Genomic DNA, 14,444 nt, shown 5'->3' with positions numbered 1-14,444 from the left:
AAAATCTTAAAGAGAAAAAAGAATGCACAGGGGCTTAGGTTTGGTACTGTAATGTGTGACTGTATAAAATCACTTATTCACTAGGGAACGTAGGAGCCCAAACTAAATGGTTTCAAGCCAAATGTAAACTTACAGGAAGTTCGGACCTTTCAAGAGTTCGGGCCTTTCTGGTATTAGAGACCTCAAGGATGCTTGGAGGTCTTGACCACCTTCCTGATGCATCTGTTGCAAAGCATTACAAGGTCTGCCGTGTTGGGAGGACAGGCTGTAGAATATCTTCACTCTACAACCATGAAGAATGTTAGGTCAGGAAAGAAAGGCACTGACATTTTTTAACAATTTAGACATTTCCAGTTTCTTTTTTTCAGACCACTTTCTGATTCTACAACTGATACAAATATTTTCTAGCATTTTTGTATAGAGTATATGAGATGAGCTCTTGCTAGCTCACACCATTAGTAGCTTTGATGCCAGCACCTTTCTCCATTAAAAAAAAAAAAAGTTTGAAACTAAATGAAAAGCAAAGAGCTGAACCCAGGATCAGTGTGATTGGTAAAACGTAGTGATCAAGAAATAAATAACAGTTTCTAAAATAATGGTTTCATTCTTAAAACTAAGTATATTAAAACGGTGCCAAGGCCTAAGTTTAGTGCAATCTGCACAAATCATAAAAATAAACAAAACAGAAACAATGCTTTCTCGCTTCCAGGTTGGAAGTCAGAGCATTGAACTGATGAAAGTCACTGCCTACACTCTGGAAACCTGAGTTGTTTGAAGTACTGAGGTGGCTTTTGAGATCAGCAGTCTCTTCTGCAAGTACCAAGAGAATATTTTCTTCAATACATTCAATTAACGGAATGAAATGATTACTTTATTCTTGACCAATTGGGAGTTGAAAGAAGCAGAAAAGCTTGTTCTCTACCAATTTGAGAATAAAAGGTAATTATGAGAGGATTAAATTTTGTAATACTACAATATTGAAGGATATTATGACCAAATACAAGATTGGTGCTAATTCTAGCTAATACTGAGTTATTTTAATAGGCCAATTTTAATCAAATCACACCACAATTTATGTATGTATTTTTAAGTCCAGCTTGTTTACAACAGTGCTGTGCAGCTGATAAACCGTGTCTCTAATTTTGTTGTATTCCAGTTTCCATCCAAAGAAACATAAATCATATGTACACACAAAGGGATCAGCTAGTAAATAAGAATTGCGCCATACATGATTTTCTAATAAAAATAAAATTAATGTGAAAAAATACATAATGAGGTATAGAAAAGCTTAAATAGATATCAGTAGAGCTACTCTGTCCTTCTGGCTAGCAATAAGGAGTGCCAAATTTAGTGTAAAAGCTATATTTAGTTACAAAGCAACATACAAACTGAGAATTAACCTTTCTTCAAGAATATTACTAAAATGTTTAAATGGGAAAACAAGATTCAAGTTAATTATTTAACAAGGCTTTCTGGTTGGTTATTTAACTCATTGTTTTGAAATAAGTGGCTTAAAAGATTTCATTCTGCTGAAAGTCATCAATAACTGAGGTACCTATAAGGGAAATGAACATAAGTAAGTACAAACTTGACATAAGGATCTGGAAATTCAGCCAGGAATGTGAACTCAAGGGACTAGGGAAAATAAATTTTTCAGTCCTGTCTCTAAACATTTGGCATATGGGACACCCCACAATGAAATTTAATTACCTCTTCTGCCAATGGGATCATGAGAAAAAGGCTGCTTCAGGCAGTACAGAATGAGCTCGGGAGGGCGGCTGGGACGAGGAGTATCTTGGTCAGCATCCCTTGGCTACCGAGGTGCCAAGTCCTGCTGCAGCCGGTCCCTGGCTTTCGAGTGGACTTCACCCTGTGTCCTCCCACGTGGTGAAGCTCTTCCTGTAGGTGTTAATTCAGCACTTCTCATCATACAGCTCTGAAAAAACCATTGCTTTCTGTTTCTGACCAGACAAGATCAGTGACCGGAATGACGGAGCCGCGTGGTGTGGCGCTGCCAGGCCAAGAAGCACATCTTACAGTGCTCTGGTGCGGTGCTGTTGGTAGCTTTGATGAGTTTCCCTGGCTCCCCACTTTTGCCTCACAGTTATTTCCTGAAATAATGCTGTATGCCTTGCCTGTATGTCCTGAGCCTCCAGGAACCTCCTCCCAGTCACTTCTATCCCGTTGGTGTGTGCAGCAGGGGATTTTTGTAAGGGCGAGCCTGCTGCTCACTGCTGGGATATAGCGATGAAGTGATGAAGGATGTATAAGCAGCATAAAAGCAAGGTGGTAGATGTTTGCAAGATCATCAATGTGAAAATGGCCCTCCGTGCTGCCAGCCTTGTCCTGCAGGCAGCCCTGCTAGGCTTGAGGCTTTATGTGGTAACCAAACAATACCAGCACGCGTACGCAATGCTGGTGTAAAGGCTGTGTGCTACCTGCCCATCTGGCTGCCCGGATCCCGGGTTTAGGGATGTGCTATCTCTTTGTAGTCCTTCTTTGAGTAAAACTCGGATTTTGCCATCTCTCTCTCACATGCATCCACTGTGAAAGATTAGCACTGTATATAGGTTTTTCTAGACTAATTTTCAGGACGACTTGGACCATTTTTTTCTGTAATGTTTCTAAAACTGGCAGAAGAAGAACTTTTTTTTTTTTTTTTTTTTTTTTTTTTTTTTTTACGCCTGCATACGCTGCAAGGAATATTTTAAAATAAAGATTTTTTTTTTTAATCTTTAAGCGAGTTTAATATGAGGTGCCAGATTTTAATTACAGTTGGCATTTATAAATGTGGTGCTGGCAATGGCAACCATATTGCTGAAAAAAGACATAAATTTTGACACCGGCAATATGGGAGCCCAGCATAGGAGACTGTAAACCCAGTTGCATTCTGTTTTAATATACTGGTTTAAGGAAAGAATTTCTAATGGTTCATGTTTAACTAGAATGTTTAGGGTTAGATATAAAGTTGTTCTAATTTCAAACTATTTTGTAATTTAGGTCCTACCAAAGATCGGCTGCAGCAGTAAGTTTCTATTAAATAGCCTCTAAATAAGTGTGCTTTAAGTAGGAAAATAAGATGCTTCATTACAAGAAATGAGGTTGGCATCTACCAGGTTTTCCATTAAGTTCCAGGTCACAGACAAATAAAGGAAGTATGTTAGGAAAAAAAACCTTTTTAAAAATAATTAGGGAGATGTCTGTTTTGTTCACCAGATGGAAAATCAGTAGTTGTGGGTGGTCTGTGCTGGATGGGGCATCTCACAATTGGCAGAACTATGCCTTTAACTTTTAAAGTCCTGGGACAAAATGTGAAAGTAATTGACTGTTCAGAATGCTCTCTCTCTGGATACCTATCATTGCTTTTAAAACCAGGATTTGGTGAGTTTCTGACTTTTTTTTTATAAGAATGCTCAAGCTGTTGTGTCTAGTATCGGGCCAATGGGATATATTTTAGTAGTGTGTACTGGGGCTGTTGTCTTTTGTGATTACGCCCATGTGTGCCTGTACTTGCATGCGCACAACTGAAACACCGCAGCTTTGCAATTCTCTGTTAGCACGTTGTGCACATGCTTTTCATCATATTGTCAATGTTTGCCGTGTCAGGGTGTATCTAAACTGCCAGTTAACAGCACTTGTTTCTTTCCTGTGGCTCATTCTTTTTTGAGATTCAGATCAGAAATGTCTATCGATTCGCCAGCGTCGCTGAAGAAAAAAGCTGCAACCTTGTTTTTGCAAACAAGAGGAAAATCCCTATTTTAAAATAATTCAGGGCGTTGGAAAAGCTCCACGAATCAGGAATATTATTTTTTTAGAGCAAACAAGTAAATCAAGTGTGCATATGCAAGGAAGATGTGTATATATATGCATGTTAAATATGGTTATTTAAGAAGGTGTTAGAATTTTCTCGGTGGAGTTTGCAACTTTGTTCACCATTTCAGTACTGGTGCTTTGTAATTTCCAAGTTAACGTGGAAAAATAGTATATAGAATGTGGAAGAAGAGTTAGGAAATCTTTTTATTCACATTAGAAAAAACGGATTTTATTATCTGAACCGTGATAAGAATGAGTGCTGATCAGGGGTGACCTCTAAAAGAATGAGACAGAACCCATCTATGGTATAGGAGGTAATTGCTTTAGATTTTCCTTACTTTACAGCCAATTTTTTTGCAGTTATCTATATGAATGGTCACGGAGAATTGAATGTGTGTGTTATGTGTATATTGTAGCTTGTGTTAAACCGATCTCCACACTTACTATGGACAAGCATTCTTGAAGATAAGTGAGGCACTCAACTTACTACCTTCTTTGTAAAATCCCTTTTGCTATGCATGACATGTCCTCTGTGTTTTTTTCCTTGCAGTAAATTATAAAGCTTTTTTCTTTCCATGAATCTCCTTCCAAGAAAACACATCCAGCCTAATAACACTCGCCTTGAGAACGGTGCATTGCCTCCACTACAAAGCCGTGTTTTCATTGAAGAGATAATTATAATATGGTTTAATGTTCTTGTCAACCCTGAAACACTGTCCCTAAAGAGCGCTATTCTGGAGGGTGTCTTTTTGAAGAGAGCTGAATGTAGTTAGGAAAACACACATAGAGCCACACACTTTTCTGGTAAACTAAGACAGATTTTTAATGCAATGTGTGCTTGCTGAAAAGAATTAGACATTTTCTAAGGAGATAATTTAGGGCTGCTTCTTCGTCCAGATTTCCTTGTTGAAAATGTGGAAATTTTGCTTGGATTTATTTATTTTCACACACACGCACACAGTGTTTATAGACTTTAAATCTATACAGAGACATAAACCCATGACAATAATTAAAATGCTTTTAATGTGCTTTGAGGCGCAGACTTCAAATGAGTAAAAAGCCCAAACTGGAACACAAATGGTTCTTCCCCGGCAACAAACATGCTTGGCTGTTGATATGCTGTAATTTTCTGCTTTACTTAGTGAAAACAGCAATTACTTATTTGTCCCACGTCCCCCCCCCAGCACAGATGCTCCTCAGTCTGTCCATTTTCTGGGCGCTGAGCAGGCTGTGCGAGTGCCTGTGCGCGTGCATGTGCTTTAAAGCAACGTAAGGCAAGTTCTCCCCTCACGCACCGTGCCGCTAACAGCATTTACGTGACACGGCCGCCAGCCTGCCACCAGCTCCAGACAATGGTGTGACTGAAAAAGTAGTGCTTTGCTGTGGAAACGTTTGCTCCCAGGTGCAGGTTTGTAAAGCACCGAGCGGGGTTTACAAATGGGCGCATGTGCAGAGAAAAACTGGATGGTCACACCAGTTAGAGCCGCCGCCGGGCTGAACAAATCTCTAACACTGCTTTTGCTGTCTTGTCTTTTGTGACGGTCGGGTGGTCGTGAACTGTGCCTGGTGCTACCAGGAGCTGCGTATTGGGGAGCAAAAAGCCTCGGAGTGGAACTGCGGCTGGCTGAAGGCAAGGCAAAATTCCCACTGCCTGCAGCCGCTCTGGGGTGTTCCCGTAGATTTCAAACCCAGTTACAGCTGGTAAGCTTGTGGCCGCTCCACAGAAATACTTCTAACCAAAAGGAAAAAAAAAAACAAACCTTGAAAAGGTATGGACGACACAAGTCCTGCCGTCAGCACAAGGCTGTGTACGTACACGAGCAGCGCGTGTTCCAGTCCCATGCGGCCTGATTTCTGAATCTGCCGTTTGTGGTCTTGAATTTAATACCTAATTATTTTTAAGGGCTAATCTTAAATGAGGAATATGAGCAAATTAATCAAAAGTAGGCATTTTACTAAGTACGTAATTAGTGTAATTCTGTAGAGGTAGTTTAATAGGAGCACAACGCATGGAAAAAGTGTATTATTTGATTCTGCATTACAGTCATCCAATCATTAGCAATCCATTTGCTTGCTCTGAAGTCTATGGGATTTTTTTTTATTTGGGTAGGAGGAATGACAAAGTAGAGCCTTACATTACTGCAGTAAATAATCTTTCTAGAGAAACTTTTCAATGCAAAAACCTGCCCGACAGACAAACATTACAGTGTCAGTATTGCCACACACCGTTATAATATCCTTGAGATTTTTCCCCTAGGGAAATCTTCAGTGTAGAAGGCTGCCCTTCAGAGAATGAGTGCGTGTTTCAGGCAGAACCAGTGTTTTATAGCCACACCAACTATGTTTTGGTTCTCCCACCATTTTGCTTTTGTTTTGCAGTGGAAGGAAAAAGAAAATATCAAATCACTCGTTAATGAATTTTATCAAATGTTAGTTAGTGAATTTAGATGCAAAGTGCAGGAAAGAATTCCTGTTGTTCTTTTTCATTCTATCTTCTAGTTTCTTACTGGAAATTTTCTTTATGAGTTGTTTTATTTTAACAAGATAAGCTCTAGCCTCATCTCTTTTACACAAATCAGCATATGGATTTTTTGTTTGCTTGTTTTTTTGGGTTTTCTTTGATTTCTTCATTTGCTTTGATTTTGGTTGTTCTTTTTTTTCCTTTTTTTCTTTTTTTTTTTTTTTCTTCCCTAAACTACCCCTTTTAATTTTGGAACAAGTAACTCATTCTGAGATTAAAAATTGAAAGAAAGGTATACAAGACTTCCCAAGCAGGTGAACATGAGTAACTTTTGTAATTATACTCCTTTTTTTTTTTTTTTTCTCCCCAATATTAATTTCTTTATTTTTTAAATTTTAACTATTAAGATGTCACATTTAAATCCACTGGCATGCTAGATGCTGCAGATGAGAACTCAATGATACCATCTGTCCTGATAGGCAGGTAGCTTTGCTGTTTCATTTCCTCATAAATTGCCCTCTCTGGGAAAGACTGTCAAGGGATACTTGCAGACAGCCCGTTTTGTGCTATCCTCCTGCTGCCCAGAGGCACTCTTGCCCAGACAAACATTCTTGCTCCATTCTTAACGTGTCCATAATATTCCGCTCTCTTTTTCAGTGAAATTTTGCAAACAAGGAGTTAATTGTTAAGCTCCAAATACTCTGGGTCTTTGTTTCAAGCCAGCTCTATTTTTAATACCTTGTGTATTCTGAGGCACTTAATTTCCAGCTTTCACATCCAAATGTTGTGATGGAGAGAGAAAGTGAATTGAAGGCTGCATTGTCATGTTGTGGGTGATCACGCCTTGCTTTAGTGGGTAAATACAGTCTCTGACCCCATTTCCTTTGGAAATTCCCATGAGTTGCATATTATTGATGTCAACTGATTCACTAGTAATATTCTACTTTTTCAAAAACTGGAGCAAAATTTTGCTGAAATTCTCTTCTGATACATTTTTATTACTAAGCTCGTTTTCTTTTATGATAATGGCATTCATTCAGCCTGCAGATCTCCATACATACTGCATTCTTACAATTCTTTTCTTATAATGGAAGGCTCTGCAAAGACATGCACCAGCTCGAGACAGCCTTCTTAAGGCTGCAAAGTAAAATGCCCAGGAGTTAGGTAGTGTCAGAATTATGATAGCTGGTGCAATTGAAGTTCAGGCCTCTTACAGAGTCGCATGATAACGTCATCTTTAATTTCAGGATCATACAGTTTTTTCCACAGGACTCCTGTCTCAGTTACTGAACAGGATGGACGATGCTGAGTTAATGAGCAGTTATTCAATATTTTGTTTTCTCCTAATTTTTCAATGTGTAGCCCTAGGCCTTATTTACTGCACACTATTGAAACCCTGCTGTGAAGACAGAATTGTTAATTTCCTCATGAGCTTTTCTATGCCACTTATTGCTATAAATATCTGAATGCTTAACAAACATTAATTAATTTATCTTCAGAAAACCCTTGCGATGAAAAGGGCTGGTATTACTGCTGTTTTACGAACAGAGAGCCGAGGCACAGGGAGATGAGAATCATGACTGTCCCACAGACATGAGTGCTCAGTTGTCAGCTTACAATGAAAGGAGGGGTCTGTCTTTCAGCACTCAGCTTGGAGGCACCTTGCCATCAGAGCAGAAATGCAAGGCTGGGTTAGAGAAATAAGCTTCTTCTACTCTTACGAGAAGCACTAGTGAGTTGAGCTGTGTAAAAGCTCAATTTATTTAATTAATGGCTTCTATGTATTAAAAGAAAAAAAAAAATGCTACCCCAAAGACAAAAGTAAAGAACAACCACAAAAACAAAAAACAAACAAACAAACAAAAAAAACAAAAACCAGAGGCTTTGTGTCAACGGTTTACGGGCTGGTTCGGCCCGGTTCCGTGACTAGAAGGGCGGAGGGATCCGCGGATCCGCGCCCCCGGGAAAAAAAAGAAAATAAGGGACCCCGAAATAATTGAAAACAGTGGCAACAATCTGAGGTAAAACAAAGTAATTTACTAAATATGGTATCAACAGAATTTTATAAGGAGAGAGAATGTGAAATTGATAGTGGATCGGCCTTACCACAACGCTGAGATGAGAAGCGCAGGCAGAGAAGCGCAGGCGAGAAGCGCAGGCAGAGAAGCGCAAGCGAAGCAGCGCAGGCAGAGAAGCGCAAGCGAAGCAGCGCAGGCAGAGAAGAGAGCATCAGGTGACCTTGCCGGGAGTTATATCTCCTCGCTGACCGCAAAGCCCCCTGGGGAAACGTAGCTGCTCTTCTCCGCTGGACAGGCACCCGGAACTTGAGCATCAGCAGTCAAACCCCCAGTACATTGCATGATGTTATGATGTGGAATACCGATAATGAAAAATCATGAAACCATGACATTCCACCCCTTATTCCACATCACTACATCATGCTTAATATAGACAAACAAAATATAAACACACGCACTAGGAATTACTGACTGCACTCCCTCAACATCAAGTTCCCTTGCGGTACACATTGAACATCCCCGTTTTCCTGCATCACCCACCAAGTGGACCCAGGTCCCTGGGCAAAAACAGTTCCACGAAGAGGTTTGTCCTTCTCAGAGGCTGGAATAACCCAAACTGCCTTTCCCAACATATTCTTTACATGTACAACAGGGACTTTATCTCCCTCTACGGTATGTAGGGAGCTGGACTGGGTTGGACCACCACGATTGATAGATCCTCTGGTATTGACTAACCAGGTGGCTTCTGCCAAATGCTTCTCCCAGTGCTTAAATGTACCGCCTCCCATTGCTTTCAGCATAGTTTTTAACAACCCATTGTATCGTTCAATCTTACCTGAGGCCGGTGCATGGTAGGGAATATGGTAAATCCACTGAATACCATGACCTTTAGCCCAGGTACCTACAAGAGAATTTTTAAAATGAGTCCCATTATCTGACTCAATTCTTTCTGGGGTACCATGTCGCCACAGGACTTGTGTCTCAAGACCTAGTATGGTATTTCGGGCGGTAGCGTGGGGTACTGCATAGGTTTCAAGCCACCCAGTTGTTGCCTCCACCATGGTGAGCACATAACGCTTACCATTACGAGATCGTGGCAAGGTGATATAATCAACCTGCCATGCCTCCCCATATTTGTACTTTTGCCATCGCCCTTCCTCCCAGAGAGGTTTCATTCTCTTGGCTTGTTTAATTGTGGCACACGTGTCACAGTCGTGAATGATTTGCGCAATAGCATCCATAGTTAAATCCACCCCTCGGTCTCTAGCCCACTTATATGTCGCATCTCTCCCTTGATGGCCTGAGGTCTCATGGGCCCATCGGGCTAGAAATAATTCACCCTTGTTCTGCCAGTCCAGATCTATTTGGGCCACCTCAATTCTGGCAGCTCTGTCTACCTGATGGTTATTTTGCTGCTCTTCAGTAGCCCTATTCTTGGGCACATGGGCATCTACGTGACGCACCTTTATAACCATATTCTTTATTCGGGCAGCAATATCTTTCCACAGGTCAGCAGCCCAAATAGGTTTACCCTTTCTTTGCCAGTTGTTTTGCTCCCACTGCTGTAACCACCCCCATAGAGCATTTGCCACCATCCACGAGTCAGTGTAAACATAAAGCATTGGCCACCTCTCCCGTTCAGCAACATCCAAGGCCAGTTGGACAGCCTTTACCTCTGCAAATTGGCTCGATTCTCCTTTTCCTTCAGTGGCCTCTGCAACTTGTCGTGTGGGGCTCCACACAGCGGCTTTCCATCTACGGTGTTTCCCCACAATACAACACGATCCATCTGTGAATAGGGCATATGTCTTCTCATTTTCGGGTAGTTCATTATATGGTGGGGCCTCTTTAGCACGTGATATCTCTTCTGCTGGTGGTGTTCCAAACTTTTTGCCTTCAGGCCAGTCCATGATCACCTCTAGGATTCCTGGACGGTTGAGATTCCCCATCCGCGCTCGCTGCGTAATCAGCGCAATCCACTTACTCCAAGTGGCATCAGTAGCATGATGGGTGGAGGGACCCTTTCCCTTGAACATCCAGTTCAGCACTGGCAGTCGAGGTGCCAGAAGGAGCTGTGTTTCTGTACCGATTACTTCGGAAGCAGCCCGAACCCCCTCATACGCGGCTAAGATCTCCTTCTCAGTTGGAGTGTAGCACTCTTCAGACCCTCTGTACGCCCGACTCCAGAATCCCAGGGGTCGGCCTCGGGTCTCTCCTGAGGCTCTTTGCCACAAACTCCAAGTGGGACCTTTCTCTCCAGCAGCAGTGTAGAGGATGTTCTTCGCATCCTGTTCCATCCGTACTGGCCCCAGGGCCACGGCACGGGCTATCTCTTGTTTAATCTGCTCAAAAGCCTGCTGCTGCTCAGGACCCCACATAAAATCATTCTTCTTCCGTGTCACCTGATAAAGGGGGCTATGTAGCATTTCCACCACAGCATATTCTCTTAAATAACAGATGCCTTCTTCCATATCAGCCCATTTCTTTTTCTCAGGCATCAGATCATCTTTGAAGGGGTATCTTTCTTTTACAGCTAACAACATCCGCTTCCAGAGGGTAAAGGCCTGGTTCTGGCATGTACTAATACCTCTGTCAATGGCTGAGTCCCTAGCAACGCCACCCAGTTGGCGAGCTTCTCTACTATCCAGCCACACACTGTTGGCCCCATTGTCCCAACATCGAAGTAACCAAGTGGCAATAGGCTCATTTGGGTGACGTGAAAAGTCTTTTCTCAGACTTCGAATTTCATTCATTTTCAGAGATCGATCAACAATGGTAACGATATCTTGCTCACCTCTTACTCTTTCGGGACTTCTTGTTGCCCTCATTGGCGCCGGTGACCGTGGTCTTACTGAGGGCCCCTCTCCTGGACTTAGGGGTGCTTCTTGTGGATCTTGGAGCCACTCCTCTGGACCTCTCTCCTCTTCTTTCTTCTCTTCTAACTGAGTCGAGATTCGTTTCATTTTCCGTCCTCTTACAGGGGCAAGTGACATCAATTGTGGTGCTTCCTGTAGTTGATCAGGTTGGTCAGTTCCAATGCTCTCATCCTCCAGTTCAGCTCGGAGCCTGTCTCGTTCGATTATGAGAGTATCTAGCTCAGATTGGAGGGTGTCTTGTTGAGATTGAAGACTGTTGAGTTTGGATTGCAGGGAGTCTCTCTCAATTCGGAGGGCATCTCTCTCATATTGGAGGCTGTTTCTCTCGACCAGGAGACTCTCTCGCTCATTTTGCACTGTTTCCCTGAGACTCTCCTTTTCAATTTCACAAACTCTCTCCCTCTCCAGGATAGTATTGAATAAGGCCCGGTAAGCATTAGCCAGGCCCCAAACAATTTGGGCCTCCTCAGATCTTCCTGAGCCACGACATTCCTGTCTCAAATATCTGTTTAAATTTTCAGGGTCTTTCAGGTGTTCTGGAGTAAAGTTCCATGACACCGAAGATTTCCATCTCTCTAAAGTCTCACCCAGGCCTCTCCACATTCCCTGCCACTCAGTATTTACTGGTTTTGGGGCAGACTTCCTCAAAATATAATAAATACTAATAATAAGTGAAATGGTGAGCAGTACATTCACGGAGATTAATAACGTGATCAGGTGAGCATTGAAAATCCGCATAAAGAATTCAAAGGAGAGGCTGGAAACCTGCTTAAAAATCCCCAACCCTGTAAAATTAGCAGCTCCCTCTGGAATGGTATGCCACATAATATGCAGATGCCACATAGTTATTTCCATCCATGTTTTCAATTGGCTATATATACCTATTGCTCCATAGAGCAAAGTGGTGAACTTAATTAAGGCCCAGTATGTTTTTAGCATTAAGAAAGAAGAGACAGTGGCATGCAGCCCCTTAAAAGGCAGTTTCAGTAGAGAAAGCATTTTTTCTCTTTTTTTTTCTTTTACAGAAACAAGATAGCAAGGCTCAAAGTTTACAAATATCCTAGAGTATTGGCCGTCCGCCTGGACTTTTCAAGGTCACGCTTTCAGACAGTACTGGTGAAACAGATAAACTTTCCCAATGAAGCTGTCTGAGAGCGGAGAGAGAGAGATTTGTTCAAAAAGCTAAAAAGCAACTGGTGCCCGCATTCTCCACCAAGAATGTCAACGGTTTACGGGCTGGTTCGGCCCGGTTCCGTGACTAGAAGGGCGGAGGGATCCGCGGATCCGCGCCCCCGGGAAAAAAAAGAAAATAAGGGACCCCGAAATAATTGAAAACAGTGGCAACAATCTGAGGTAAAACAAAGTAATTTACTAAATATGGTATCAACAGAATTTTATAAGGAGAGAGAATGTGAAATTGATAGTGGATCGGCCTTACCACAACGCTGAGATGAGAAGCGCAGGCAGAGAAGCGCAGGCGAGAAGCGCAGGCAGAGAAGCGCAAGCGAAGCAGCGCAGGCAGAGAAGCGCAAGCGAAGCAGCGCAGGCAGAGAAGAGAGCATCAGGTGACCTTGCCGGGAGTTATATCTCCTCGCTGACCGCAAAGCCCCCTGGGGAAACGTAGCTGCTCTTCTCCGCTGGACAGGCACCCGGAACTTGAGCATCAGCAGTCAAACCCCCAGTACATTGCATGATGTTATGATGTGGAATACCGATAATGAAAAATCATGAAACCATGACACTTTGGGAACACAAGTCCTTTTCATCTGCACTCTTTTACTTTTGTATGTCCAAATAATTCTAATTCTATGCCAAGTACAAAATTCTAGAGATCCGCAGAGCATTGTGGCTACGGCTCCATTACACGTGAGGAAAGCTGGCAATATGTGGAATATGCAGTGAGCAAGGAGCTACCTGAGCCCAGAGAAATACTGCAAAAATGCCATGCCTTAAATCACAGGCTTTTCTTAAATCTAACAACCTTACTGTGGGTTTCAGGAAAGTGCTTTTGTTCACTTGAGACTCACTTAGCCCTTTATTGCAGTCACAGAAGCATCTGGGAATTTTATTGAATTAGGCAGGACCCTAGCAGAAGAGGCAGATACAAAAACACTGATGGGAGCACCTTCTTATAAATTGCTCTGTGGTAAGAAGCAATGGCATCAGAACAGGATTCAAACCTGTTGCTTTCCAGAACACTGCCTTAACTAGTATTGTGCTTGACTTACCAGATAGAATTATAGAATCATAGAATCACTCAGGTTGGAAAAGACCTTACAGATCATCAAGTCCAACCATGACCTAACCATACTACCCTAACAATCCTCCACTAAATCATGTCCCTGAGCACAATATCCAAACGGTTTTTAAACACATCCAGGGATGGTGTCTCAACCACCTCCCTGGGGAGCCTGTTCCAGTGCTTAACAACCCTTTCTGTAAAGAAGTGTTTCCTACTATCCAACCTAAACTTATCCTGGTGCAACTTGAAGCCATTTCCCCTCATCCTGTCACCTGTCACCAGTGAGAAGAGACCAACCCCGCTCTCACTGTAAGCACCTTTCAGATATTGGAAGAGAGCAATAAGGTCTCTCCTCAGCCTCCTTTTCCCCTCCTTCAGTCCCTCCTCGCAGGGCATATTCTCCAAGCCATTCACCAGCCTTGTTGCCCTCCTTTGGATCTGCTCCAGCACCTCAATGTCCTTTCTGTACTGAGGTGCCCAAAACTGAACACAGTACTCAAGGTGAGGCCTCACCAGTGCAGAGTACAAGGGCAGTATGACTTCCCCAGTCCTGCTCACCACACCATTCCTGATACAAGCCAGGATGCCACTGGCCTTCTTGGCCACCTGGGCACACTGCTGGCTCATGTTCAGCCGACTGTCCATCAGAAGCATTTGCTTGGTGGAGGGCAGATCCAGTTCCTGTCCTTGCTCCAGTTAGTTATCCAAATAACTTATGTTAACTAAGTACTGCTTAAAGTAAGAAGGTAGATTTTAGATGAGTTCATTCATTCATCGTCTAGCCTCAAAGGTTATGTTTGGGCCTGTTAGTGTCATCCCCTACATATCCAACAACCATACAATGGTACACCAGCTAGCACAACTTCTGCTGCATGTCCCCAGCTAAGGTCAAAACCTAAAATTAAAAAAAAAGTACATCCTAAAACCTTAAACTTTTAAAAGGAAACATAGACAAACAAAAAAAGCCTCCCAGGTTTCTACGGTCTTTTTCATCCAGTTGTGATTCAGTTCAGTCCCTTGAAACATCTTTGGGA

At 42.4% G+C, this 14,444-nt stretch overlaps 1 protein-coding gene across 3 annotated transcripts in view; it reads left to right on the top strand.

Moving 5' to 3' along the window:
* Positions 1 to 14,444, top strand: part of CLYBL (citramalyl-CoA lyase) — a 169,102-nt gene that overhangs the window by 11,861 nt on the left and 142,797 nt on the right. For 2 of the 3 annotated variants that reach the window (XM_085215574.1, XM_085215572.1), the window contains exon 1: positions 848 to 939. The exons of the other annotated variant lie outside the window; for it this stretch is intronic. In XM_085215574.1, coding sequence (XP_085071700.1) covers positions 863 to 939 — 77 coding nt within the window. In that variant the 5' untranslated portion in view covers positions 848 to 862. Of the gene's footprint in view, positions 1 to 847; positions 940 to 14,444 lie in introns of those variants that run through there. 3 annotated transcript variants of the gene reach the window in all.

Source organism: Meleagris gallopavo, chromosome 1, assembly GCF_905368555.1.
Source record: "Meleagris gallopavo chromosome 1, MGAL_WU_HG_1.1, whole genome shotgun sequence".
NCBI classification, from domain to species: domain Eukaryota; kingdom Metazoa; phylum Chordata; class Aves; order Galliformes; family Phasianidae; genus Meleagris; species Meleagris gallopavo.
This window is presented reverse-complemented; position numbering and strand designations above follow the sequence as displayed.